At 41.9% G+C, this 27,668-nt stretch overlaps 2 protein-coding genes across 5 annotated transcripts in view; one reads left to right on the top strand and one right to left on the bottom strand.

Moving 5' to 3' along the window:
- ZNRF3 (zinc and ring finger 3) overlaps nucleotides 1–27,668 on the top strand; it is a 66,378-nt gene that overhangs the window by 35,132 nt on the left and 3,578 nt on the right. For 2 of the 4 annotated variants that reach the window (XM_064392042.1, XM_064392045.1), the window contains exons 2-8: nucleotides 398–523; nucleotides 17,470–17,544; nucleotides 20,794–20,925; nucleotides 21,833–21,943; nucleotides 22,775–22,942; nucleotides 24,829–24,931; nucleotides 25,642–27,387. In XM_064392042.1, coding sequence (XP_064248112.1) covers nucleotides 398–523; nucleotides 17,470–17,544; nucleotides 20,794–20,925; nucleotides 21,833–21,943; nucleotides 22,775–22,942; nucleotides 24,829–24,931; nucleotides 25,642–27,387 — 2,461 coding nt within the window. Of the gene's footprint in view, nucleotides 1–397; nucleotides 524–16,014; nucleotides 16,364–17,469; nucleotides 17,545–20,793; nucleotides 20,926–21,832; nucleotides 21,944–22,774; nucleotides 22,943–24,828; nucleotides 24,932–25,641; nucleotides 27,388–27,668 lie in introns of those variants that run through there. The other 2 variants (XM_064392046.1, XM_064392043.1) reach the window with 2 other exon arrangements.
- KREMEN1 (kringle containing transmembrane protein 1) overlaps nucleotides 21,937–27,668 on the bottom strand; it is a 40,329-nt gene continuing 34,597 nt past the window's right edge. Inside the window, exon 10 of the mRNA XM_064392057.1 lies at nucleotides 21,937–23,497. The gene's annotated coding sequence lies outside the window, so the exon portion shown is untranslated. The remainder of the gene's footprint in view (nucleotides 23,498–27,668) is intronic.

Here is a 27,668-nt window from a genome sequence, read left to right as displayed (position 1 = left end):
TGGATCTTAATGATGTGTAAAGCTTTTATAAGGGACTCTGCCAAACAGTTTGTGTTATTTCTGTAAGGAAGGGTGGTTTGCAATACCAAGGGGGCCTTTGTAGTTAAGAATTTTGTAGCTGAGCAAAGGACTTAAAATCACATTTGATTGTTAGTCTTAAATAATTTCTCATAAGCAAGATGACAGCTTACATAAAATTGCAAAGATTTTGTACTCATGGTATGCTTCAGAAACATACTGAATTCTTCATATATACAGCCTTACATTTCATGTTTTTTTGGTGTATGTTGACTTAAAACTAACTTTAATATATTATTTATTATTCTATTTACTTTTATGTCTGTATGGTTTTCAATTCTAATGATTGGCTAAAAGTTTCTTTCTGATTCTGTTTCAGATGCATCCACTTGGACTGTGTAATAGCAATGATGAGGAAGACCTGTATGAATATGGCTGGGTAGGAGTGGTGAAATTGGAACAGCCAGAGCTGGAGCCTAAGCCATGCCTCACTGTCTTAGGAAAGGTAAGGGGATAGTTTGGGGCTGCATGTGAATGTTTCTTGGAAGGATTAGTTCCTTTCAAAGAAAAATCAGCGAGAAATAAACCCAGGGAAAATTCCCCTTACTCCACAAAATATTCCTATTTTGCCTATTTTCACTCTGGGTACTTCAGGGAAAGATGCTGTCCTAACTCAGTTGATAGAGATGGTGATGGGGAGCTGAGCATTCCCTTTTTGAACTCTGTAGGAACCTAACAAAGATGAAAGCAAAAATGGCTTTTTAGCAGAAGCAGTACTGGAGTAGAAAGGGTGAACTGCAACTGGGATTCTTACTTGGTCAAAGCAGTCAAAAGGAAAGCATCTTCCTGGTTTACCTTAGGCACATTTGTCTGACAATACATACAGTAATTTCCCCTTTTTGAGGAAAGAGAAGTTTTCTAACCTAGAAAGATTTATTCACTTTAATCTCAGGATCGATACCTCTAATAACAAGTTAATTTTATTGTACTGGTCAAAAAATAAAAATTTTCATCATCCTGGAATCTCACCATGGAATGGGGCCTTTGGAACCTTAAATTAAGTGTAAAACTTGTCTCTTTGTTTATGGGGTGAAGTCACTAATATGCCATTACTGCTCCCAGGTATGTTAAAAAAAAAGAAAGCAGAAAGGTGACCTTGTTTTTTGTTCATGCCTTAGAATTTTTGAGTGTTGAGGTTATTATATGTTGGCATTTGAAGTCTAGAGGGTTTGAAAGTGTGTGAAAGAGCACAGGCCACAAGTTCTACCAGTAACTGAGTAGCTGAAAACCATTTTGTAACAGGGATTCATCCTAAAATCCAGCTGCCTGAATTTGGTAGAATTGTGTTGGTGACTTCAGGTTAGCAGTGTATCAGGCAGAAAATAAAATTGCAGGTTGACATTTTTTAACGTAAAACTTGGCTCTGTAAATTTATAAACAAAACTTCTAAAAATTTCACTTTTCCAAGGAAATGGGAAGCCATCTGCTTGTCTAGAAGTTGCTGCAGGTTTAACTTGTACATGGTGAAAAACATCTCTTTATGAAGTGGCTTCTCCTTCTATTGAATTTCAGCATAATGCAGCTTTTTTTTTTTAACTTGGAAAACTGTTTTTGTTTCACAGAAATTCTAGGTGTTGCTTCTTTGTTCTTAGAAAGATAAAATCTGAGGATGAGGTCTTGTAAGGATGGAAATTAGAGAAGATTCTGTACTGAGAAATGCATACTGATCCATAAGCAAAACTCGGGAGTGAGTTTAATCTTGAGGCAAGCCATTTCAGGGAGTCTGGTCAGTCCCATCTGTCAGGCTCTTGAAAATTATGTGAGGAAATAGATGGGCAAAATGGATTAAGGAAGTTGAATCATAGGAACCCTCCACAAAAAAAAAAAAAGTTAAAATTCTATACCTGGCCCACTGCTGTGTGCCCATATCCCACCATGTCCTCTACACTCCCCATGTCCCCACAGCCACACCCATCTCCAGAATCAGTTCAGCTCAGCATTTGCTGATGTTAGCTTCCTAAAGCTTGGCCTGCTGAGCAGCAGACTCTGCCTTTGCTCCAGGAGCTCTGTAGCATCTGCTTTGATGCATAATGATGGTGATGTGGCACAGGGTGTGTCCAGAGAATTAGGGCATAGAGTTCCAAGTGTGTCAGTTTATATGTAGCAATTTCAGCAGGTGAAAGAAGTCTGGCCAAGATTCTAGTCAATACTGCACTGCATTTCATTGTTCTGTGTTTTCTCTACTTTTTCTTCTCTTCCTGAAATAGTTCTTCCCTATTTCATGCTCTCTGCTGTAGTTTCTCCTCTCCATCTTTTGCTGGCAACCCTTCTGCTCAGTTCTCACTCTGCTCAAGTTATGTCCTGATTTAGGAGGACTTCTCGGAATTCTTGGATTATTGTGGAGTGCAGATAGCAGCAGGAGCATCAGCCCTGAGCTTCTTTCAGGTTTATCAGTTCAGTCAGCCTGGTTATCACACCAGTGAGAATAAGTTGTGTTGTGATTGTCTGGGTCTCTGAAAAGTTCAGTTTGTGCAGTTTGGTACACAAATTGCTATGTGAGGATTCAGTGTGGACTGTAAACTATTTTGCCTGGGTAAATACCAAACCTGCTGCATGTGTATATGTGTCTTCCTCTGGTTATTTTTAGGATTTGGCAGCTGACTTAAAAGAAAATGCGAAAGGGAAAGGAATGGGAGAGGGAGAGGAGATGAAAGGAGGGAGGGAGAGAGAGGAAGAAAAATAGAAGCAAAAGGAAAAAGGAAAGGAGTAGGGGAAGGAAAAGAAAGGAAAATGGGAGAGGGCTGGTCTTGAACAGGAAAAGGAATTGGAATTTCTTCCATATAGAAAAGGAGGAAGAAATCAAGGAGTGCAAACCTACAGTTTGTTCCTCATTAAGTTTGATTTAACCTGCCCCCAAGGTGGGGCATCATAGATATTGTTGAAAGTTTGGAATATGATGAAGCAGAATGTAGGTTAGTTGAAAGCTGTAGAGGTAAATTGCATGGCACATGAATCTGGTAAAAAGTTTTGTATGTCTTTATTCCTATTGTTGCTTTTGGTTGTCAAGATATTTTTTGATTTAGGGGTGGTGTTTTTGTATGTTTGGATTGTTTTTAAAGTAAAACTTTGGCCCATGTTTTTAGAAGTTCTACTCTAGTTGTTCATCCACAGGTAGCTATACAGAATTTAATGTGTCCATTTTCATATTGATTTGTAATTTGTATTGATTTTGATATTGCTCATCTTTCTTAATCATAGCTTGTCCTTCTTTATATGAGGTAATGGATATGAAAGTGTTTAAAAAAAGGTCTCTGCTGTTAGGAGTGCCTGTGGAAACTGGGCCTTGGTTGAGGCAAGGAGTGTGTGTGGCAGCTGTGTTTTACCATTACCTTTGATCACAGTGCAGTCCTGTTTGAGGCCATGCTGCATGCAGGCAAAGCAAAGGCCTGGGTTTTACTGATCTTATGAGCTCCTGAATAGGGCTAGGAGGGGAATGACAGAGGAAGAAGAAAGCTTTTGGAAATGAAAAGGAAACCCCGTGAACCCGAGCAGCATTATTGGCTGGATTTGCCTACCAGGGAGCCGCTCAGTTTCTGCCAGGCTAATTTTGCTTCAGCTTCTCTCCCCCACACCCCCAACCCCACCTCCCCCTCTCTCCTTCTTTCAGACTTTTTTTGTTTTTGAGGCATGGCTGTAGTAACTTGGTTCTCAGGCTGGGAACCCACTGAGCTGTTGCCATGGTCACTGGGAAGCTCTCCGTGCCATGTGCTTCAAAGGGAACCTTTCCCCTCCTGGAATTCCTGCCTTCCCTCTGCAGGCAGCACAATGAGGCTCCTTCAGTGCTCCAGCAGTGGCACTGTGCTGGAGGAAGGGACAAGCAGGGTTGCCTGCAATACTGATTGCCTGCTGGGGATTGAAACTGGCTGTTCTTTAGGGTCCCTTCCAGCCCAGACCACTCTGGGGTTCTGTGATCCACTGCACCTGCACGTGTCCTGTACATTCCAATGTGCAGACTCCTGCTCTTCCCCCACTCCAGTAATTTTCAAAGCAAATTACATCTGTCGAGACTGTGAAATACAATTCAGCAATATCGTTGTTTTTTACTTCAGTGCAGGATAGTGAGAAAATGCTGAAGATTTGTTTAAAAGTAGCACTTCTTCCCTTTCTGCAGGATTGAAAGTCCACAAGAAAGGATTTAGTTCTTCTTTCTCTTCCAGGGACTGCCCTTCTTCTGTATTAGTAGGATATATGTATTTGAGGATGTGCATCTGAGTATAACCTAACAAAGACAGGATGTCCCTGCTACTACAGCTTCCTGTTTTCTTCAGATGAAAGAAATCTGTAATATGAGGAAATTCCTAGCAGTGCTTCCAATATCCATTCATTTCTTTTCTAAGAGCTTATTTACAAAAACTTACACAAGTACTAACTAGAAGAATCTCTTGTTTTACCATGTCATCATTATTATTATACTGGTTAGTCTGGGGCAAAAATCATCATAACTTGAAAATGCACTTAACAGTTGAACTGTGATTCCTAACCTTTTGTCTAACAATTTAGTTTAAGTATAAAAATTCCTATAAGGTAATCAAATGAGTATTTATGAGGCTGTGTTGGTAGTTTAGTTCCTGAATAAAGAGAGATTTGTTCTAAGACTTGAGAAACAGGAAGGCCAGTGAGGAGTCCATTTCAATCTTTTTGTTTCAGAGTTACTAAAACTAATAAAAAAGGCAAATTAAACAAAAGCAACTTACACCTTTATATTAATAGCCTAAATTAAACAAACAGTTATATGTTGAAATTGGTTGCTGACAATATACTTTTTGTTTCTTTGTAATTAATAGTTTTATATACAGTTTAGATAATTTCCTGTAGAAATGGATTCAGTTCAGTTGTAGAAAGGCATACTGAATTTAGGCAAACGCTCTTCCATGCTAAACTTGTTCAGAAATTAGGACTGAACTATGCCATAGATTAAGATCTAAAATTAATGAGAGACACGCCTAAAACCATTGGTCAGTGTTTCCAAAACTTTGCTTGTTCAGATACTTTCAACTGGTAGTGACAGCTGCAGTAAGGCAGGCACCCTGTGCTGAGTCCTGTGCTGCATGCAGTGGGAAATATTGTCACTTCAAGAAAACTTCTTCTATGCATTGAAGTAGTTGACATCTTTTTTTATGGTATCTGTTCCACAATTTGGAGACCTTTTCTACCTTCTGTTAGCCTGTGTTTCTTCTTTGCAAACAGCATCGAAAAAGCATTTGTAATTCTTTTTGAGACAGTAGTCTCAAAACGTAATGGCAAAATCTCATTGATCTGGATGAAAAGTAATAGTATTAGTGATTTTTTAGCTGCTTGGTTTGTTTGTTTCACCTGAAGGTTTGTGCTGACAGTGTAGAGTCCAGTGAGGTAGGAACAAGAGGAGGTAGGGTCTACTTTTTGTGATGGCAGTGTGGGCATAAATGTATGGCAGACTACAAACTGAGGAAGGTTTTTGGAAGTATAAACTTAATATTGGTTGTTTTGAACTCCCAGACATTCTGTGTTAAGAAGGAAGTTGTTATGAAGTAGAAGAAAGCTTTTTGAATGAGACTAGACTCCTTTGGCTGTGGACCAGCTGTCAGATCTATATTGCAATGTCAAGCATGCCAGAACCCTGATCAAACAAAAACTATTGTTTTTATCAACCCCATTGTCCTGTAATGAAAAATGAATATGAGTTTTAATGGGGAAAAATAGCATCCTGGCTAGTGTTAAGGATTCAGACCTTCTGAATCAATCATGTTCTTTAAGAGTCTTCATTAACTTTGCATTAAAATTTTTTATTTCCAAGGTTTGTTGTCTTAGCACCACCTAAAATTAGGGTTTACTGTGAAAAAAATGTAGTATATATAATTGTAATCCCTGCCATGTTTGTGTTTGTCTTTACTGTGTTTGTTCTAAAGAATATATAGAGAAAATCATAATTTTCCCAAAGCACCAAAGAGCTTCATAAGTACTGTAATATAATGATTGTTTCTTGTTATTCCCCACTTCAGCACCACTTATAATGTCCGAGACACCTGAAATGTTTACATCCATTTTAAACAACCATAATGCATCTTTTAAAATTATATCTGAAGTGATACTGTTATTTGTGCAAGTACTTTTGGTGTCATTTATGTTTTGACATTAATTTTTCTTACTTCCCCATTGCTAGCAGTGTGATCAGACCTCTGCACCATATAGACACAGTGATTTCTAGAGTTCTAACAAAACTCCAGCATAAATGAGATCAGAAGAGGGATAATACATTTTTTTCAGAAAGAAGATGGCTTTTCTTAATGGCCCACAGAAAAAGACAAGAAGAAGAAAAAAATCATATAGAACGAAATGCTTTTGCCAAAAGCTCAGTGCATTTCTGATTCCCATCTCCTTGCCTCTTCACCCCCCACAGACCATACTCCAGCACCAAGGCTATTTTAACAGATGAAGAAGGGGGTTTGAATGGGAAGCACAAAAGTAAGAAAAGGCTGCAGTCTAAGAGTGTTAGAGCATGTGGCCACTGCATGAAACAGCAGTGTCATCATTATAACTGAATTCTTGAGTTTATAAGTACCTCTCTCATGTATTCCCTCTTTAAATCCTCTCATTCCATCTCTACTTCCCACTGTAATTTCTGGAGTCCCTTTGAGGAGAGAAGGGAGAGGTTGAGCACAGGAGAGAGAATTGACAGGCAGGCCAGTTGAAATGTGGAGAGAGGAAAGATTTGTGTATGGATTGTACAGTGAAAGATGCAGAAGGAAAGAAAAGAACTGGATCAAAGCCAAAGAGGAGAGAGCTCAAAGGAAGGGCCAAACAAGGGCTGAATCAGGTTGTGCAGTTCTGCAGAAGTAGCTCTGTCAGGTTTTCATTCATGGGTGGTGGTGAGCTCTTTCCATTGGTAACTAGTGCCAGCAATCTGCTACTGTATTATTTTACTAACTTTCTTTCCATGTTGCCTGCACAGTTAGGAAAAGCAGCAGCTATTCATGAACAAAGCCCTCTCTCGTGTTTCTCCCTCTGGGCACTCCTTAGATTTGCCATTGTTGGATTGATTACTTTAAATAAAAGTCCACTTTTAGAGTTGAGTCCTTAGCAGTCCGCAGCACCATCTTCACTCCTTTGAAACCAACTGTGGAACACAGCTGCTTCTCCCTTAAGCTAAAGAAGCAGCTGTTGTTGCACTACATGTGTTACTGGAGTTCAGCTCAGTCAGATCCCCCAGTGAAATTAATGTAAGGGCTGATTAAAGACTGAGGAATGATTATTTAAGGTATGCTGCACTTACAAATAATAATAATATGGAAATGCTTCATGTTTCTTAAGTTTCTGGACCCTCATTATTCTATGTGCCTTGTAAGCCTTTCAAACATTGAGAGTTGTTTTTGTTTTACATGCAGACTCTACCTATTTCTCTAACAGGAGAAATGCATAGTGGCAAGAGTTTGAAACAGAGAAGTGAGAGAGCAAGTAAGTGCTGCTGTGTTGGAGGATAGAAATGAGCACAAAAAGAAGCCTGGGAAGCAAAATCAGATAAATGGACCAGAAAGTGAAGAAAATAAGGAGCAGATATGGAGGCAGGGAATGGAATTATTTAGGACTTCACAGATGAGTGACATGCCTAATTTTGGTACACTAGGAGACAGAAGGCTTTGAAAGAAATTGGAGAACTTCGGAATGTAACCAGAGCTGCATCAGAGGCACTCCAATATTCAGAATAAAAATTGGGCAGATACAATTGACAGTGGTAAAAAGCTGGATCCTGAAAAATTGCAGACATAAAATGGGAATGTTTTGCAATGATTTTCACAAGACTGAAAGGAAGGAAAGAGAAAAAAATTACACAAATTGTGCTTCATATCCTACTGCTTTGAGATAATTTGCCAGAACATGTTTTTCTGCTCTAAACATTTTATCTTTTTGATGACCAGGTGATATCTAGAGGTGTGGTTTTGGATAACATGATGATTTAACATTTGTACTGAGTTCAAGGAAATGAGTCCAAATGAAACAAATGATCATACTGTGAACTCCAAATGAGTAGGAAGTGCTTTTTAGTCAGTGTAGGGAGTCCTGACTGAGCTACTTACAATTCTAGCAGGTTAGTTGTTGAACATTTGAGTTGGACATATTTGTGACATGAATTAGGTTATACATATTAATTACACATTATTAATATTTGCATTTCTTTGGCCTTAGAACTGTTCAGTAGGGATATGAAACTCTCACAGAGACTATTAAAAATATCACAAGAATGTATGTATTCTAGTGCATTAATGTCTCAGTTCTTGGCCCATTCGTGGTTTGTTCAGTTGGTAAGCCAAGAGAACACATCACAGACATGTCATTTTTCAAATTGCTCAAATATCCTTTGGGATAGGAAGAAAGATGGGCCTTAGCCTTGAGGATCCAAATACTGAGCTTTGAAATGGGTGTGGGGGGGGAGGAGGCATTTGCAAGGAGCACAGAATCCATAGACTTCAGGTCCATGGATGGTGTTGAAACTCCCAGAGGGTCGCTTCAGCTGAGTGTAAGGGTCTAATGAGCCAGTCTGACTGTTTATGGGCTGTGGTTAACCTCTTGCAAGTTAGGATTTCCTGTTGCCAGCAATGAGCTGTGACCGCCAGCACCACAGTGTTAATGATGAGGTAGGGGCTGATGAATGGCTGGACTCCAGACAGCAGCCTTCACTGGCAAGGAATCAAGTGGCTAGAGGGAGAAAAACATTGAAGTCTACAAGGGAAATAATGCAATCTCCAGAACCTATAATTCCCATGTTTAAAAAAAGAAAGGGATAAAGAAACTGGCGACAAATTCAAAACAAGTGAAGCTTTTATCTCTGCATTCTGAATAGAAGATTGTTCTTCAGCAAAACTGGCTGTAAAAGCCAGGCCAGTTAAAACAATATGCAGGCTGCTTGCCTCCAAGTAACCAGAAATTGTTGGCTCAGAGTAGCCTGTTCTGAGGAGCCAACCTGCTGGGAGACGTTATCCAAGCAACAGCTTGAATGTAATTCCTCCCGCTGTGGAATGGCTCTTTGGCAAATGAAGACCCTAATTAGAGATGGAAGGGTTTCTATTTTGTTTTTCTTTAATCCTTGCCCCGAGGCCTCTGCAATACAGCCATGTCTCTGCTTGCGTGGAGAGAAGTTTCCAGTTTCCCTTTGTAACAAAAATCCTCCACCTTTTTCGTTTTTGTTTTCCCCTTCTTTTTATCTTTTTTTTTTTCATTTTTAAATTTTTTTTTTTACAGAGTCAACAAACTTAACAACAAGGGCCCACCACCGTCTGGGACCTTGAAGCTATACTAATTCAAAACCAAGGATAACTTTGGAAGAAGGGCTGTATCATCCTGTATTAGCCAGCCATGAACATGAAAAGCTGCTAGCTAAACTGGAATACTGGCCCACCCTGCAGATTTTACCTATTCAACTTTTTACCCAAGCTGATTCTAGTAGTAGAGAGGGAGGATCTCACAGAATCAGCAGTGTCCTACTGGATTCCAAGGGCATCCCACATGATTTTTTGTTCTTTCAGAAAGACTGGAGTCCCTCACTAGGGCTTACATGCCTTTCTGTACTCTTGGATGCAGATGCTCATCCCTGCCAACGAGGGCAGAACCTCCAGGGCGATGGACTGCAGCACTCTGATATGTGTAGAAGTGAAAATACCTTTGCTTCTTCTCAGCTCACCTTGGTGTATATCATGTCCATCTGAACATACTGTTAGGCACTGCATGCAGGCACTTAATCCTGCAAAGAGCACTGCATTTTCTGTCACTATTGAGATATGGATTTATTGTTTCATCATCTCAGATAATTGTGTTATCTCTAACATGTCCTTGTTCACAGTAGATACCAACCTATTGATGAAGGTCAGCTTCCTGAGGGTGAGGCTGAGCAAGGCAGCTGATACAAAGCATTCCCCATTAATCAGACTGAGGTTAGGTGGAATTCTTATTAACAATTTTTCAAAGTTTTGCCTCTTCTCATTCTAAATACAAGACAATTCTTATAATTCCTTGTTTTCCCTTTTGATGTACATAAATAGCAGTTTATAATTCTAAAGTTAGAGCACATGCCTATAGGAGGAGCTTCAGTACATTCTTTTAAAACAGCTTGGGTACTTTAGGGATGCCTTTTTATAGTGGTCTGCATTAATAGTTTCTATAATTTACAACTCCTCCAATGCTTTGTTATAGCTCTGGTTTTTATTCTCTCAGCACCACAACATGCTTGCATGTATGTTTACACAATTATCTTAGGTCTAGTTTGTTGTTTCTATCCATCTGCTTTCAGTAAAAAGGTTAGAATTATCTGGATTGGCTGTAGTGGTGCTTTATAGCATATGATATAGTACATAATACCTAAAATATTCTCATCCTGTGACCATTATATTTCAAAGGTAACTGTATATAGAAGCTCTGGGAAAAGCTTGAAGGGTTAACCATCAATTGTGAATGCAGCCTCTCAGTTCTTGCTGAGTGTGCTAGGTTCTCTGTGAATATGTAATCTGGTTCAAGACCCCAGTCCCCTCCTTTGATCTCTTCCAGTGCTCGCCCTTCTCTCTGTGACTGTGCCTTGTCATAGCAACAAGGCTGCTGGCCTGCAGAGTGGTGATAGCAGAGGTCAGCCTTGGGGAGTGCAGTCCCATGACTCTGAAATGGATCTTAAGAGATGCGCAGCCAGCAGGCTTTGCTGTGTTCAGGATTAAAGAAATGTCCTTTTCTTACTGTTTTTACTCGGTCTAGACTCAGAACTGGCAACAGTGTTTCTCCCTAGCCCCAGAAAAGAGAGACACTTTGGTTTTCTTGTTTTTTATTTTAACCATCTGAGAGCCTCTCAGTAATGAGTGGTATGAATCACACTGGTGTGTATATATAGTGTTGATGTGATTATGTATTGCATGAGGTGATAGTTTTTTTAAAACTACAAGTACATACCTTTTTAAGGTTCTTTTTTTAAATTCACTGAAATAGACATTGGTTTTGTGATTATGCTTTTAAATTTTAAAATGCTGCTTCACACTTTGTATACTTCTTAATTGGTAGGCAACTGTTGTAATGCTGTGTAATATAGGGCATGTGTATAAAACATATCTCAAGGTGCCAGAGAATTTGAGTACTCCAGTCAGGAAGGGGTTTTATGCTGGTGTGATATATGGGGATTTGACTGTCTTGTTTTCAGACTGAAATATTCAGACAGAAGAAAGTTCCTTTTTCATTATCTCAGAAAAGGTTTGAAACGGCATCCTGTTTATGCTTGGCTTAACTGAGTTTCTGGAATTACCAGGGAATTGTACATTAACAGGTCTGAAGCATCAGTTGGTTAATTTGTAACTTCTGATGTTTGCAAAGTAGATGGCTGTCCTTTTCTCCTTCCTCCTCTGCCCTGCAGAATTGGCCTGTGGCCTGGCTTGCTAGCTCCAGTGTTGGTTCAAGGGACAAGGTATTTTTTTGTGATTGATTGAGCCTGATAGCAGCGTGGGGGGAGAAAAGAGAGAGGCCTGGATTGTTCAGATGTTGTTGTCTGTATTCTTTGTAGCCCTGAGAGAAACAGGTTTTTGCATTTTCACAGTTGCAAAGAAAATGCTGTGGGTTTTGTGTAGGGTACTTAATTATGAGGTTTGGATGTTATTGCCTAGCTTCATGTGATGCCATTTCTGCCATACTGAAAATCTAATGCTGCCATCCATAGAATGCAGTTCATACCCACTGCTTGTTTTAACAGGGTTGTTTAAGGTATTCCTCTCCCCTGAAGAAGTTTAGGGCTTCGAGAGCATCAGGGTCAGAGTACCATTCAGCTGACTGGAGTGGCAGACTGGCAGTGGCAACATCTCCTTGTCACAACCTGCAGATTCATCATGTATTTATGTAAGAACCAGTGGTCTCCTCATCAACACAACTTCCTGGGTTTGTCCAGACTTAACAGAGGTTTTCTCAAAACTGCAGAAAGTTAAACCCTGATAAAGCAGGCTCCTAATGCTCATTTCAGCACCAAAGGTGTCCTCTGCTAATATTAAAAAAAAAAATAAATCAAATGAAGACAAGTCTGCAGAAGTGTCATAGTTTAACCACATAACTGCAGCAAACCTCTACTAGAAAAGCCAATATTATAGCACCTAGTACTGCATATTCTGCATCACATCTCAGTAATATTGTCTGTATCTTTGTGTTCTCACTTGACCTTGATATGGAGAAAACAGGTACAAATCAATTGATATTGTAACAGACTTTGTTACTTTTGAGTCTGCTCAAGAGAAGACCAAGACCACTGAGTTGCTATATCCATCATTTATTTTGCTGAAATATTGCAGATGGAAACCTCATTCCTTCAGCTGTATTCCCTAGCAGTCAAGGTCGGTGAAATCCTTGAACTGCTTTTCCAGGGCAGTAAAACAAGACACTGCAGCTTTTCATTGAAAATCTTGTTCCTTGGAGTCACAGAGTTTGCAAGTTGCATGTCACAGAGTGTTGCTCGTGTGTTACCAGTACACTGTGTGAGAGGCTGACTTCTCTTATTTCAAAGCACCAGAAGACAGCTGATGATAGAATCAGCTATGAAAAATGTTCCACTTAACACTGCTTGCATAATCCCACTCTTTTGTCAGATTAATGACCACTGACTCCACCATGTAGAGACATCTGACATAGACTTTTGATTTGGTGGGCTAGGAATATCCAGAAAATATGATTCAAGTTCAATAATTATTAGTTCATAGAGAAACTGAGGGGGAAAAAACCCTCAAAAACTGACAGAGAAAATTCAGGCTGGGTCAGTTGTCAGTTAAATGAGGACATACAAATCAATTTTATTAAGGGCATACAAATCAATTTTATTGACTACTCTGTTCAACAGTCTCTACACTGATTTAGAGTAATACCATATTATCTGCCCCAAAAAACAAGATGTACTGAAAAAAGGAATGGCAGTAGGAAAAAGCCATTGTTACACCTGTTGGAGCTGTGCTGTTACCCTTAGTTCTATCAGCATTTTGCTTTTGGGATCCATAGGTCTGTTTCCTATGTACTGTGCCCTCATTTTGGAGGACCAGCTAATAATGCTGACACCCCATGGAATAGTTTGCTAAAAGGAGTTTACTGGCATTTGTACTGGTTATTCCTTAAACCGTTGCCCAACCTCCTCTTCCCCAGCTTCATTATTTTCTTAACCCAGGGAATAAATCAACCTCCTCATGTAGCACATACCATAATTGTAATAAATATTTGTTAACTAGAGCATACTAAGTTCCAAGAAGATAATACCTAGAGTTGGGTGAACAATTGTACAAATCCAGGAAGAGAGATAGGTAGTTTTTAATGTAAAAACATTTGTGAGAGCATAATTTTATATCACCAGGATATATCTGTGGCTTATGCAGGCAGCCAATACTTTTGAAGCATCCTTTTCTCCCTTCAGTCCATCAGTATTATCCAGGATGTTAACTTAAAAAAGTTTATAAGTAGTAATCTGGCTCTGCCAATAGCCATTTTCAACAAAAGGTACTCTCTTAATGCAAGATGTGTAATGCATTACTATGTTGATGTAAATGGCAGAGCTTGCAGTGCTTAATGAACTTTGATCTCCCCACCTATAGTTTAAGCCTTGGTCTTTCTCTCCTCTGTAATTTATTCACTCTCTGAAACCCATTAGATTAAAGTGTCATCTCCTCAGGTGCAAATACTGCTGGATATTGTCAGGGAATTCTAACTCTGGCAAAGAAGTAAATGTAATGAATAGAGGCTGATGTTGTTGGTATGATTTTTCTCTTAAAGGGGAACCTTGTTACGCAGCTTTTCTTATGATGGTTTCTCCACTGTTGTGTTCTGACTGAAACAATAATTGGAATGAAACCATACTGGAAAGCAGAGGGGAGGAGATGCTTGCCATGCTCATATGTGCAAGCCTGCACAGTCCTTCAGGAAGGAGCTGAACTTTGTTTTGGTTGTTGCTGTCCTACCTGACTTGAATGAACGAGAGGAACATGCACCTGTTTAATAATTATCTGGTCCCTTGGGATGAAAGTTTGCCTCATCAAGGAAGTTGTTACTTCCTTATTGTATTTGCCTGGCCCACAGGGAGGTAGTGCAGAGCTCTTAAAATCTCTCTGGTGTTCTTTGAGGTAATAACTTAAAATTCCTCAGGCCTGGGGATGTGGAGAGGTATTTTTCTTGTGCTTCTGTCACGTGCATTTCCTCTTATCTTACTTAGATTACAGGGTCTAGTAAATTCTGCCAGATTTTAATCTGAGACAGTATTTAATGTGCTTTTTATTGGTAACGTCCATTGTTCTGTAGTAGCATAAACTCTAGACTCTGAGCACAGAGATGGAATGGGAGGTTGTTGTCACTGTGAACAAAGTGATCACTTGAATTATGAGAAGTGCAATTACCTTTTTTTTTTGTTTTCTATTACTCTTTACAAAAGGGGAAGAATACTGATACATAGTGATAGTCATTTGTTTTAAGCCATAGAAGACAATCACAGAAAGAAATAGGCCTGGCAAATGAATGGGAATGGAATTGTGGAAATGTCTGATTGTTTGCCACAGGTACTGTAAATGTAAAAGTAAAGCATGTACTGTATTAGCTTATTTTCCCCCCCTCATCGAGCTTGTGTTTATTTTTGATGCAGGTTTGGTCACTTTACTTAGAAAAATTATTTCAGGGAGTCTAAGTGCTGGCTAGCCCAAAAAAAAAAAAAAATCACGTGCCTATTACAAACTGGCATTATTTTAAGTGGGACTCAGCATTGCTGTGTTATTTTGAGCTGCCCTGATTACTGACGAGTGGACAGGCTATTTTCAAAGACGTTCTGACTTGAGCTGTCCCGCGGGTATTTTCGGGGATGCAGCAGGGCCGGCAGGTGTTGGAGGCTGCCCCGGCCACAGGTGCGCTCCTGCCGGGGGCCGGGAGCGGGAGGGCAATGCCCGGGAGCAGCGGCGCTCCCGCTGCCCTCAGCACCGCCCGGCTTCACGGCCGAGCTGCCGGCGGGGCAGGCAGCCGCTCTCTGATCTCCGGCCAGCGGAGCCTGGCCCGTGGGGCGGCCCCCGAGCCGCGGAGCCGGAGCCTCGGGCCCGCCGGAGAGCGCGGGCGCCCGGCGCTCGGTGCGGGCCGTGCCCCGGGGCGGCGGGAGCGCCTCTTGAGCACCTTGTGCACCAGTGGTCAGCGCCTCCGGCGGAGGAAGTTTGGCTGGAGCGAACTTCCAGGCGGGAGCGCCTTTCCCTGGGTGTCAGGATTTAAACCGCAGCAAGGAATAAATCCCCGAAATCTCCGCGTCTCCCCGCGGCCCCGGCCCCTTCCTCTCCCCTCCATGGCCGGGGACCGGCGGCGCTTCCGGCGCGGGGGCGCCGCGGCCGCTGCTCCCTCAGGGCCGGCGGGGGAAGGCGGCCGGAGCCTCGCAGGGCGCGGGGAAACCAGCCCCGCCGGGCTCGGGCTGCCAGCCTCGCTGGGCCCCAGTGAAACGAGCTTCCCAGGGCACAGTGAAAGGAGCCTCGCCTGGCCCCCTTGAAACGAACCTTGCATTGCCCCAGTGAAACGAGCCTCGCGTGGCCCCCGTGAAACGAACCTTGCATTGCCCCAGTGAAGGGAGCCTCGCTTGGCCCCAGTGAAACGAACCTTGCATTGCCCCAGTGAAACGAGCTTCCCAGGGCACAGTGAAGGGAGCCTCGCCTGGCCCCCTTGAAACAAACCTTGCATGGCCCCAGTGAAAAGAGCCTCGCTTGGCCACAGTGAAATGAGCCTCACAGGGGAGTTTCCACCTCCGGGTGTTAAGAGAGGAAAAGCACCGAGTAAAAACATCGCGGTGTGGAGGTTAATGGCAAATGGGGGTGACTCGTGTGGCCACGAGTGAAACGGGCCTCACTTGGCCCCAGTGAAGTGAGCCTCCCAGGGCACAGTGAAACGAACCTCGCTAGGCCACAGTGAAACGAACGCCACACTTGGCAGGATGGCCACACGAGTCTCCCCCATTTGCCATTAACCTCCACACCACGATGTTTTTACTCGGTGCTTTTCCTCTCTTAACACCCGGTGGTGGAAACTTGCTGCTCGTTCAGTGTGTTCGCGCAATTAAGGAGTTTTTGTCAGCGCTGATCTGCGAAATCTCTTTAAAAATCTCTTCAGAGATCAAGGGGCCTTGCTTGTTGACTGATCATCCCGAAAAAATAATCTGAATAGCCTGAACAGTTCTATGAGCAGTGTGTGTCTGTAAGGGGTGCCTTCTAGGGAAACCTGGATGAGCCCTCACCCCAGGGCTGCTGCAAGGGAGAATGGGTGGTGGATTCCTTTTAACTCTTCCTCCCAACAGTTCTTAGTCATTAACCAGGTGTGCCGACTTCAAAGGGGACAAATACCTGGTGGGCTGAGAAAAAGCTATAATTTGGGAGTTGGTTTCCCTCATGTGCTGTCTGATTGGCCTTTTTGATTTAGAATAAAATAGGAGAATAGAGCAAAGCAAGTGAACTTTATGTATTCAGACTAACTTCTCTGTATTGGCCAACATTTTTCCAGGAAACTGCTGAGTAATGTTTCATAATTTATTACTTTTATTGGTTTCTCTTATATCTCAATATAAGTTCAAGTTCTGGTAGTCTCTGTGGAGGGCCAGTGCCTTCCTGTTTAGTACTGTGGTGGTGATAGCTGTCATTGCTTGGAGAAATAATTTCTTATATTCTGTGTCCATAAAGTTAATAGGATTTTGAAAAGTTACTGGGAATGTCTGCTTTGTGGAGCCATTGAGCAACATTTGAACAGTATATGTAGAGACACAGTGGCAGAAGCAGGATAAAACCCCTGTGTTAGCCTTGTTTTCTCTGCCCCAGAGGATTTTAATATCTTCTAATGTGCAGTTGGTAACTCCAGGTTTGGACTGTATTTGATGAAAAGCTGTGCACTTATAGCTGTGATCAGCATGAGAAACATATGCAACAGTTCTGACCTCTGATGGTCAGAAAAAGCAGTATCCTCTGAGGCACATTTTGAGATTGTGATATCCTAGTTTGTGAGAATGACACTGAAAAGGTGTAAAGAACCCAGTCCACTGCAATTTGCTACACTAGGGACCTTATCTCCACTCCAAGTCATAGGGAACATGGTTTCTAATGGCACTTCCAGGAAAAATAATATAATTTTTAAAACTTCTTGTACTTAAAGTCTTAAGAGGGTCTAAATCTCATTTGAATTCCTGTAAAAGGTTGTTGAAAGAGGAGTTTCAGAAGAAAGGAGCAGAGACACTGTAGAAGCTGTAGTGAAGTTTAACTACCTTCCATGCTGGTTCAGGAACTCCTGTTTGTAATTGTCCTGTCATTTGTTTTAACTACACAGAAACACAAAATGTTACGTTTTCTATCTGGAGGTGAGGAGAGGGAGTAATTTTTGAGTTAAGAAGTTATTTTTGGGGTGGGACTGAGGATGCTGTCTTTCTTATTGCAGGCCAAACGAGCAGTGCAGCGAGGAGCCACAGCGGTCATCTTTGATGTTTCTGAAAACCCAGATGCCATTGATCAGGTATGCAGCAATGTCAGGCAGGCAGCAGTGTAGGTGTTGGGAGCCTGGTAGAAAGGGAAAACTTGGGGGAGTTAGATTTTTTCTCCTAGCTTTTGCTAGAATGTAGGTCTGGGATTATGATTTTGAAAGAGGATGGAGGCAAATTTTTTGTGGCCCATTATCTAATCAAGGAGGTTTTCTTTGCCCAGCTCTGTGTACAAAACACAGGATGTTTGGCCTAACCAGCCTGTGATCAATAGTGTTGTTGAACAGCTGCTATTTTTGAGATTGTGAAACAACTTTCAAACCTGATTCTAAACGAGTTTATTTTTAAAACTTATAACCATTTCTTTCTCATTTACAGCTGATGATTTCTGCCTATGTATTTTGTGGACAAGCAGGGTTTTTCTTCTTTTTCCAAGTCTTGTTATAACTTTCGTCTTTTTATTTGAAGTAGGTGAGGTAATAGCCCTATGAAAGGCTTTAGCATACTTCAGCTAATTTTGGGTTATTTCAGTGAAGAAACATAAGCACAAAAATAGTTCTGTATTTGGTTTAATTCTGTTTAGTCTTGAAACAAAACTGCTGTTTCTGTTACAGCAGAAACAAGTGGAGCTGAAGGTTTTTAAGTGCAGCTTGTGTTTCTTGGGAGAAAAGGGAGATCAATGTTTACATGAAAGAAGCTGGCTTTAATTCTGAAATGAGCATCTGTTGGACAAAGGAATGCAGAAGATCCTGTGCAATGGGTGCTTTGAGTTCTGTGGTCTGCATGTGCATCAAAGTTGCATCAAGCTCTGATCTTGAAAACTTTGACAGGGATATTTTTTCTCCTTTTCTACATAGGAAAAATCTCTTTACAAAGATGTGATCTGTCATTTTCTATTTTTTAACTCTGTGTTGCAGCTTCTGGTTACTTTCAGCCACCCTGCTCTGAACTTGGGAAAGCTGAGTTACTGTCTCTTGCTCTTTTCCCTCTAACAACAGCTTTCCTTGCTTGATTATAAATAATAAACTGGGTGCATCTGTCCCCAGGAGCTGGGAAACTAGTCTAGTGGATGTTTGAATATTTTGGGTGTACCAATAAAAAGGAAGAAGGTTAGTGGCTTAGAGCAGTAGCTGACACAGTGAGTAGGCTCTGCTAGATGAAAGAGCCTGTGGAAACACTGGCAAACAGGAGAGGAATGACTGGATGCAGCTTTCATACTCTAAAAGTTACAGTTACTGGATTGGCTCTGTTCTCATGCTGCTCTGGATGCTTGTTTTTAATGGATTTTGGTTCTCATCTAAAGTCTTCAGAACCTTTGACATTGGGGTGCTGAGTAATTTGTCTTTAAGTACCATGTTGGCTCTCGTAATGGAATTGTGGAAGACAATGACAGATAGTGGAGGGAAAACTGGCATGAGGTAGTCTGGAGTATCTTTGGTTCAAAGGGAAATATCCTAAAACACTGAGGGGAGCTGTTTAGGAAATTTTCTCATGTGTGCTTGTTACCAAGCACAAGAACAAATAAGGGAGATTTCTTTGAAAAGGAGGAGTGGAGTATTATGAAAGGCAGTCCCCCTGCCAGTCCATGAACAGAAATTGGAAGCAGGCCTGACCAGAAGAATTGTCCTCAGATAATTTGGTAGATGCCAAATAAAAGGACTTTGCCTAAATGGGTTTTATTCCTATTGATCTGAGTATCTTTTGCTGTAAATTAAGAATGAAACTTTTATTTTTAGAAATGCTCTCTGAAGTCTGACTTGTTTCTTAGTTTTAATTTGCATATTTGAAGAGGAGTAACAGCACCCAGAGCATCATGATTAGCAAGAGTCTGACAATGTGCAAAAATGACTGAGGAACTGGGAGAATTCTCTCTTGAACAAGAAATCATGAGAGAGAGTATGTGTCTGGGAATGGAAGGACAGTGACTGGATTTGGCCCTAGGCCAGCAAGGCTTGTAGACATGTTGGGTCCCTGGATGCTGCAGCTATTTTTCAGCTCATCACAAGACACCTGACTTAAAAGTAGTTTGATCAGTGTTCTCAGAAAATCCTCCAAATACTAGGAAGAATCACTTTTAAAAAGTCTCAATGAAATCTGTTATCATCATCTGGTCAGTTTAAGTAGAGTCCTTTAATCAGGATGATGGACCAGTCAGCTGGTAATTCCTACATGGTTTGGCCAGAACTAACAGGTAGCTATCAACAATGCAGATATGTTAATCTCAGCCAAAAGATGCTCTTGTTCTGTTTGCTCACATTCCTGTCATCTCATTCCTTTCCCCTGTACCATTTCCATCTGCTTGTCAGTGCATTGCTTGTTTTCTATCAACCAGCCTCTGCACTCATATTTTGCTCATCAGTCAGAATAAGCTGTATGAATTTATCATGTTGGTGCTGTTTTTTAACAGAACAATTCTCTTGTGTAGTTATAACTCTCTCTGGTATATAATTCAGCAGATTGTTGTTCTGCAGTTATTGGCCAGAGAAGTTGCACATTCTCCACCCTTGAAGGTTTTCAGATTACACTGGATAAAGCTGTGAGCAGCCTGATTTTGTGTCATAGTTGACCCTGCCTTGACCATGAGGTTAGGCTCATGACATGCCTTCCCACACACATTATTTTCTGATTCTATGATTTGACCTTTTGGACAAAACATAGCTGGACCTGGAAGGAAGTTTCAGAGTGAATTATATGATCTATTCAAATACTTTCGTCTTTGAGGCCCCCACCATCCTGCAATCAGGTCTCATCATTGCTAGAACTCAAGTAATTTTGAATGAGTTTGTAGAATTAAACATCAGAAATTACTAACTTAACTTGGCTGGGTACAAAGAGCCTGAAAGACAGGTTTCTGATATGAGATTGTTCAGAGAGCTGAAGAAATTTCTATGTGAAAAAGTTGAAATTGAAAGATTGATAAAATGTAGCAGGGACAATTTTTTTAAATGTGCATATTTTTATTCTTCTTCATTGTGAGGTTTAACATTACAGTATTAATATCTGCACTGACCCATGATGCAGCTAAGTTCAAGTGGCTGTTCAGAAGTAGCATTTGCTTATGCTTAATCTTATTTTTGGTCCATTAAAAAAAAAAAAAAAAAGGCAGCATAAGTCAAAAGTTTAATTCTGTGGAATACTTAACTAAAAGTCTGTGCTAGAAGAGAACAATAGGTGCTTGAAGTCAATTCCATGTTCATACTCCTTAACCATTCTCTGCATTGTTCAGAAGGAAGGTGGTTTTGCTGAAACATGCCTTCTGAGCAGACTCCTTTTTTTTGTTCTAGCTGAACCAGGGCTCAGAGGACCCTCTGAAGAGACCAGTGGTGTATGTGAAAGGTGCTGATGCTGTCAAGCTCATGAACATAGTTAACAAGCAGAAAGTGGCACGGGCCAGGATTCAGCATCGCCCCCCACGGGTGAGACTCTCAGATCCTTTCTCTGGGTATCTCAGTGCTGTTACTGCAGGCAGGGCTTGCTCACTGCACTGGGGGTGAAGATGTTCTGGTGCTCCTTGTGTGCATTAATACATGTGAAATTCTGTTGACCTAAATAAACTGAGAACTCTGGACAAGCAGCTGGACCTGGTGTAAGTATGAAATCCACAATGTGGCATCTGCTGTCTTTCAGAAGGATACTTTTGAGTATAGAAATTCACACAGAAGTTTTCCTTTTTCTTAGTTATTGCACATTCCTGATCATTCAGTTTTGTAAGGCAGTTTGCCCTGTGTTAACTAATAATTCTGTGTAATATTTTAAACGTAGATTAATTATGAGATTATCTGATATTTGTAATTGTAATATAAAATAGATTTTCTAGACCTTTTTTCCCCCTAACACTCTATATATAGTTTACAGAAGAACAAAACTAGAGGTCATCCATGTCCTTACCACTTCAGTTTTTTGGTTTTCGTTTTAATGGAATCCTTCTGTTAAGAAATGTATTTGAGAAGTGGGCCATTTTTTGAAATTTCAAATGTTGATTTTTCAGTCAGTTACATGCATAAGCAACCCAATAAGCTATAAAATTTGTTTTGGTGCGATTCACTCAGTTAAAAAACCTGGATTTTGCAGTTCAGAGACTGTAAACCTGATATCCCATGCTTGGCATTCTGTGTATTCCGTTCACTTGCAGTGGGCACAAAACACAGGTTTTGTCTCTTAGAATCCCAGGTAATGAACAGGGCAATGTGTACCCTGACTTCTGCTATTCTGACTGTGTACATTCAGCAATGACCCCTGAGAAATTAAAAGAGAAAGAAACAACAGCTTTGAGTATGATCTAAAGGAAGGAATAATAATAATACCTTTGTTTTTATTTTTAAGCAACCCACCGAGTACTTTGATATGGGAATTTTCCTGGCCTTCTTTGTGGTTGTGTCTCTTGTTTGCCTCATTCTTCTTGTCAAGATCAAACTGAAACAGCGACGCAGTCAGGTAAGAGCAGTAGTGGGAATTCACTGAATGCTGAAGGTTAGCTTCTCTTACTTTGTCCTAAAATGTGCTTGCAGCTTTGGGAAATGCAGGCCACTGACTTACAGTAGCCATCTTGGTGGCTGTGTGGTTTTGTCCATGCGTGTAGGCCTTTAGCAGAACTTGGAAATATCTTTAAAGCAGATTTACATCGACCCATGATGTTCGTTCAGTTAAATCCTGGAATGAAAACAGTGCAGAAGCAGTCCACTTAGGCACTGGGAAGAAAGAACATTGCTGGTTGCTCACAGGTTATCAGTAGCACTGGTATACTTCTATAAATTCCAGGTGACATACTTAGAGTTTGTCCTGGAGGAAATGATACAGCTAATTTATAACATTTCATTTTAATCCCTTTCTCAAGTATTGCTCCAGGCAATAGGGTGATAACAGCATATTGGGACATTACAATCAATATTGACATATTGACATAGAAAAAAAATTCCTGGCCAAGTTTTATATGTTGGTTTGAATAGTTGCAGCCCATCAGTTGAGAAGTTGCAGTGTATCCCATTTGTCAGCACCTTCATCCAGTTCTAGTTCAGAGTAGTTTATCATTCTCACTTCTGCATGTGGCATACATTCTTTTCCATGAGGCTTCTGATCTGAATTCTAATTAGCCTTCTCTCTGTTTAATTTAAGAAATTATACATCACTTGGGGCTGACATGATCTGTAAGATATGTTATGGTGGTGTTTCTCTGCTATTACACTCTAGTCCCTTACACAGCAGCATTGGCTTTTTTTTTTTCTTTTTTTCTTTTCTTTTTTTTTTCTTTTGTTTCTTCTCATGTAGAATTCCATGAACAGGCTTGCAGTGCAAGCACTGGAGAAAATGGAGACCAGGAAGTTTAAGTCCAAAAGTAAGGGACACCGAGAAAGTAACTGTGGAGCACTGGATACACTCAGTAGCAGCTCCACCTCTGACTGTGCCATCTGCTTGGAGAAGTACATTGATGGGGAGGTAAAGGATGAAAGGTTTCTTCACCATGGGCTGGGAATGTAGGTGGTTTTAGCACTGTGGTACGTGGCTGGCTGTTGGGGACATTCTGTGCTGAGGTGGTGCCGCTTCTCAGTTTGATCACACTGAGCAGCCAACTTGGCCTCAGCTGCATCCTGCAGCTCTGAATTACCCGTGCTGCAGAGTGAGAGGTGAAGGATCCCATTTGCAAGTTGCTGCCTTCACTGTTCTTGCATTTCTGAAGAACAAAGATGGCAGGGTTGCCTCAGCAGTTGGTTCTCTGGGTATTTTTGACAAGTCATGCACTAAGGTGATGATGTGTGCAAGCTCCCTTGGAGGTAAGGGATATCCTTAGGGTTTTGCTTTTCAAGATTTGATGGAACCCTGTCTTAAAAATGTCAATTTTCACAGCACTGCTAGGAAACCAGAGGAGGAGAAGTAAGAGAGGTCAAAATGTTCAGGAACAGTTTTCTGACTCCTTAGTTACAATCACTGTATTGATGTCAGGGCTTGGTGTCCATGACAGTTCAACCCAGAGGTGAAATAGAAAATGGGCTCCTTAAAATAAATAAAATAGAGGCAGTCAGTATTCATAGCTATCAACTTCCATTAGAAAGATTATGTGAGGACATTTTATTTTGAAATGATTCATAAGAGTCATTTTTAATGCAATAGAAAATGCCAGCTGCATATTTGAGTGCTGCAAGGTGCAAATAGAAAGTTTAATGAAATTAGTTGATGGGAAATTATTCAGAGTAGCAAGGATGAAGGTAGACAAGGACTTCAGAAGGGCTGTACAAACTGACTGCAGAGGAAATTCAGGCATGAACTTCAGCTTGAAGTGATAGACATGGGGAAGAGCTTCACATGCATCAGGGATGGGTTGGGAGCTGAGCATTGCTATTCGGGAACAAGATCTCGATGCTTTAGATAGCTTTGTGAAAGCAAATTGGTGGCAATTTAACTGCTTTGTGGCAGTTAGAAAGGCAAATCGGATTCTAGGAATGAGATGGGAAAGTCTAGAGAGCTGAACTGAAAATATAATTACACCACAGTGTAAGTTTAATCATGTTCTCACTTTGAGTACTGTGTACTTCTGACCTCACCTCTCAAAAGATACAGAATGGAAAGGAAGGTGCTTCAGGAAAGAGTAGTCACAAAATGATCAAATATTTTGAATGGTTTCTGTAAAAAACTCTGAAGGATTGACTGGGCAAGGACTTTTTAGACCTACATTACTTGGGGACAGGGGAATACAAAGTTTGTCCACCAGGAGGTAGCAGCCCTATGGAACTCCTTGCCAAAGCATGTTACAAATTGAAAATCTAAGCTCATGGGGAGACGTGAGCGCTTAGAGGAAAGGTTTGTTGAAAGAGATATCCATCAGGCTCAGGAAATCCTGTAAACAGATCATAGCTGAAGGATAAGAGTCCTGGGCAAGGGAAAAGTATCACATGCACTGTGTTGGTTTTGCTTTTACCTGAGTGTTTTCCATTGCAAATAATTGTAGGAAGGGTACATCATTACTCTTGATTTCTGTTTTTTAAGTTCATTGAGTATATTAAGGAAAATTTTTATGGTGTCCTTCTTAAAGGTGTTGGGTCATAGAGACATACTACAAAAAATGTCCTAAAGAAATGCATGGAGTTCTAAGGTCCCTGCAGACTATTCTTTCAGAGACAGCTGAGCACTACCTCTTGTGCTCTTGACTGTCTTGATGCCATTTTTTTCCTTCTTAGCACTTCAAGACTAGGAATTGCTCCATTTAATAGCCAGGTTGAAAAAAAATTAGGAGCAAGCTGTGAAAAATTCACTTGTTAGGAAGAAGTACATTTTCATGCACATGAATTTTCATTCACATTTTCATGGTGCTTCATCTGCTCCTGTAGGAACTGCGTGTCATTCCTTGCACTCACCGCTTCCACAAGAAATGTGTGGATCCTTGGCTGCTGCAGCATCACACCTGCCCTCACTGCCGCCATAACATCATCGGTAAGTGCTGCAGTGTCTTGTTTATTTCAGACAGCTTAAAAGATGAAATAAAAAGTGTGCCTGTGTGTGAATCTCCGTGGAGCTCTCAGTCCTTATTGTAACATAGCCCTGGAAATAGAGTGAGCCCCAAACTCTCAGAGAGCAGCTGAGTGCCCCTGGCATAGCCTTGGGGTGGGGATGATGCCCAGCTGAGGGCAGTGTTGTGCAGCCCTGAGTGCAAGGATACATGGAGAAAAGGGATATGTTTTCCCTTGGGAATTATAAAGAAAACAATGTATGTTCTTTTATTTTTCCATGGTGTTGTAACTTGGAACGTGGTTTCCCTTGCTTGCCCTCTTCCTGCTTTCATTTCCTCCGTCTTAAGAAAGTTTTCTGGCGCTGCACATTTATGTAAAAATGCATAAAGTGAAAATTTGAGCAATGACTTCCAGCCTTTCTCAGCCTCTGCAAGATGTAAGCAAAATATTTTGTGCATATGAGAACAGTATCTGAAATAAATTCACTTCTTTTGCTTTTTAAGCAAATACATTTGGGTGTTTCAAAGTTTTCCAGACGTGCTTTTGACTTTTGTTTTGCTTTTATTTTCTCCCGTGTAAAAAATTGGTGCATAATGTAATGACATGGAAAACAAAATATCCTTTCCCGTATAAAGTACATTCCCTTTTATTCCCTGCTAGTTCTACTTCTCCATTGTTATTTCTCTCATTCAGAGCAGAAGAAGGGGAATGCAGCTCCAATCTGTCTGGAATCCATCAACCCGGCCCGCAGCCGGCAGCAGAGGGTGATCCTGCCTGTCCATTACCCGGGCCGGGTGCACAGAGCAAGCCAGATCACAGCGTATCCCACGCGGACCAGCATGGACCCCCACGGGAACCCCATCACCTTGCTGACCGTGGAGCGGCACGGTGAACAGAGCCTCTACCCAGCCCCTTCCCCTGCCTACATTCGCAGTTATCAGCCCATTCATTTGGACCATGCTTTAAACACACATCACTGCAGCCTGGAGCACAGGGCTTACTCTCCAGCTCACAACTTCCGAAGACCCAAGTTTGGTGGACGCAACTTTTCCAAAGCAGCGTGCTTCTCCCGATACGAGACCATGTATCAGCACTACTACTTCCAAGGCCTTAGTTACCCTGAGCAAGATGGACAGCTTCCAGCTGGCATTTCCTCAAAGGGTCCTTCCCGTGCCTTTCAGCCTGGTAGCAGCATGCTTTTCCCTCCTGTGGTACACGTAATGCCCTCGTCCCGCTTGGAGAGCGGCAGTACCTCCAGCTTTAGCTGCTACCACGGTCATCGCTCGGTGTGCAGTGGGTATTTGGCTGACTGCCCTGGGAGCGACAGCAGCAGCAGCAGTTCTGGTCAGTGCCACTGCTCCTCCAGTGATTCCATGGTTGACTGCACTGAGGTCAGTAACCAGGGGGTTTACGGGAGCTGCTCCACCTTCCGCAGCTCTCTGAGCAGTGACTATGACCCCTACGTTTACCGCAGCAGGAGCCCTTGCCGAGCGGGCGAGGTCGGTGGTGCAAACAGGGGTGCAATTGTGCTCTTGGAGGGCCCCCACCAGGACGAGCTTCCAGCTCACAGTCATGCCGTGGTGGGCGCTGACTGCCGGCCCGTGCCTGCTTCTTCCTCAGGGGACCAACTGTCTAACTGCAGCATGGATATGAACTATAGCAGTAATTCCTCACTAGAGCACAGGGATCCAAATGGCACTACCTCAGAGGGAGGACCTGAGGCCACTCCTGGTGCTGCCTTGGATGTTAAAAGGAACTGGAAGAATCCAGAGATAGCAGGGTCGATTTCGGAGCAGGCATGCGCGTGCTGCTTTGAATTCCAGCACTCTGCCCTGGAGCCCAGCAGTGGCACAGCTGACTGTAGTGCACTCTTCCTTAGCTCTCCACTGTGGGGGACATGTGGCCAAGGAATTGAACCACAGTCAGGGAACACCCCAGGCTTGTACAGTATTAACTCAGACCACTTACATAGGACAGATGGGGTAAAATATGAGGGGTTGCCCTGCTGCTTCTATGAAGAGAAGCAGGTAGCCTGTAGTAGCAACAGTGGCAGTGGAGGTGGTGGCTGCTATACAGAAGACTATGCAGTGAATGTGCAGTACACACTTCCTGATGACACCTTGCCAAACTGCTGTAAGGGTGTATGTGATCTGGGTCAACGCATTCCCATCATTCCTGAGGACAGAGACTGTGAGCTGATTCTACCACCAGAGCACCAGGGGACCCACATAGGAGGCTGTAGCTCCTGGGATGGAACACCTGAGCTAGACACTTACCTGCACTGTCAAGGTATTGGAGAGGTACAGGTCGAGAGGGAGGTGTGCTATGAGGCAACATCATTCCTGCGGCAGAACTACTCTCAGGAGGAGGAAACTGGAATGCCCTTTCCCAGTCCCACTCTCAACTCCCAGAAGCTTATGATGACCACAAAGGCCACAGGTAACATATGTGCTTTTTTTGATTACTTGCTACCTTTCTTTGTTAGTGTATGAAATGCTGCCAGCTACCTAGGTACCTGCAGCCATAAAGGTCACTCCATCCTTCACATAACAGCAGGTTATTGACTAACCATTTGCCCCAAAGTATTGTTCCCTGGTTACCTGTGCTCATTTGGTCATAGCCAGAGGAGGAGAAGATGATAACTTGCTAATTAACCCTATAAAAGCTTTCATGCTCATCCTGTGTGGGGAGGGGCCCCCATTAGAGTTCCCACAGCAAGG

This window comes from Passer domesticus, chromosome 17 (genome assembly GCF_036417665.1).
Source record: "Passer domesticus isolate bPasDom1 chromosome 17, bPasDom1.hap1, whole genome shotgun sequence".
Classification (NCBI taxonomy): Eukaryota; Metazoa; Chordata; class Aves; order Passeriformes; family Passeridae; genus Passer; species Passer domesticus.
This window is presented reverse-complemented; position numbering and strand designations above follow the sequence as displayed.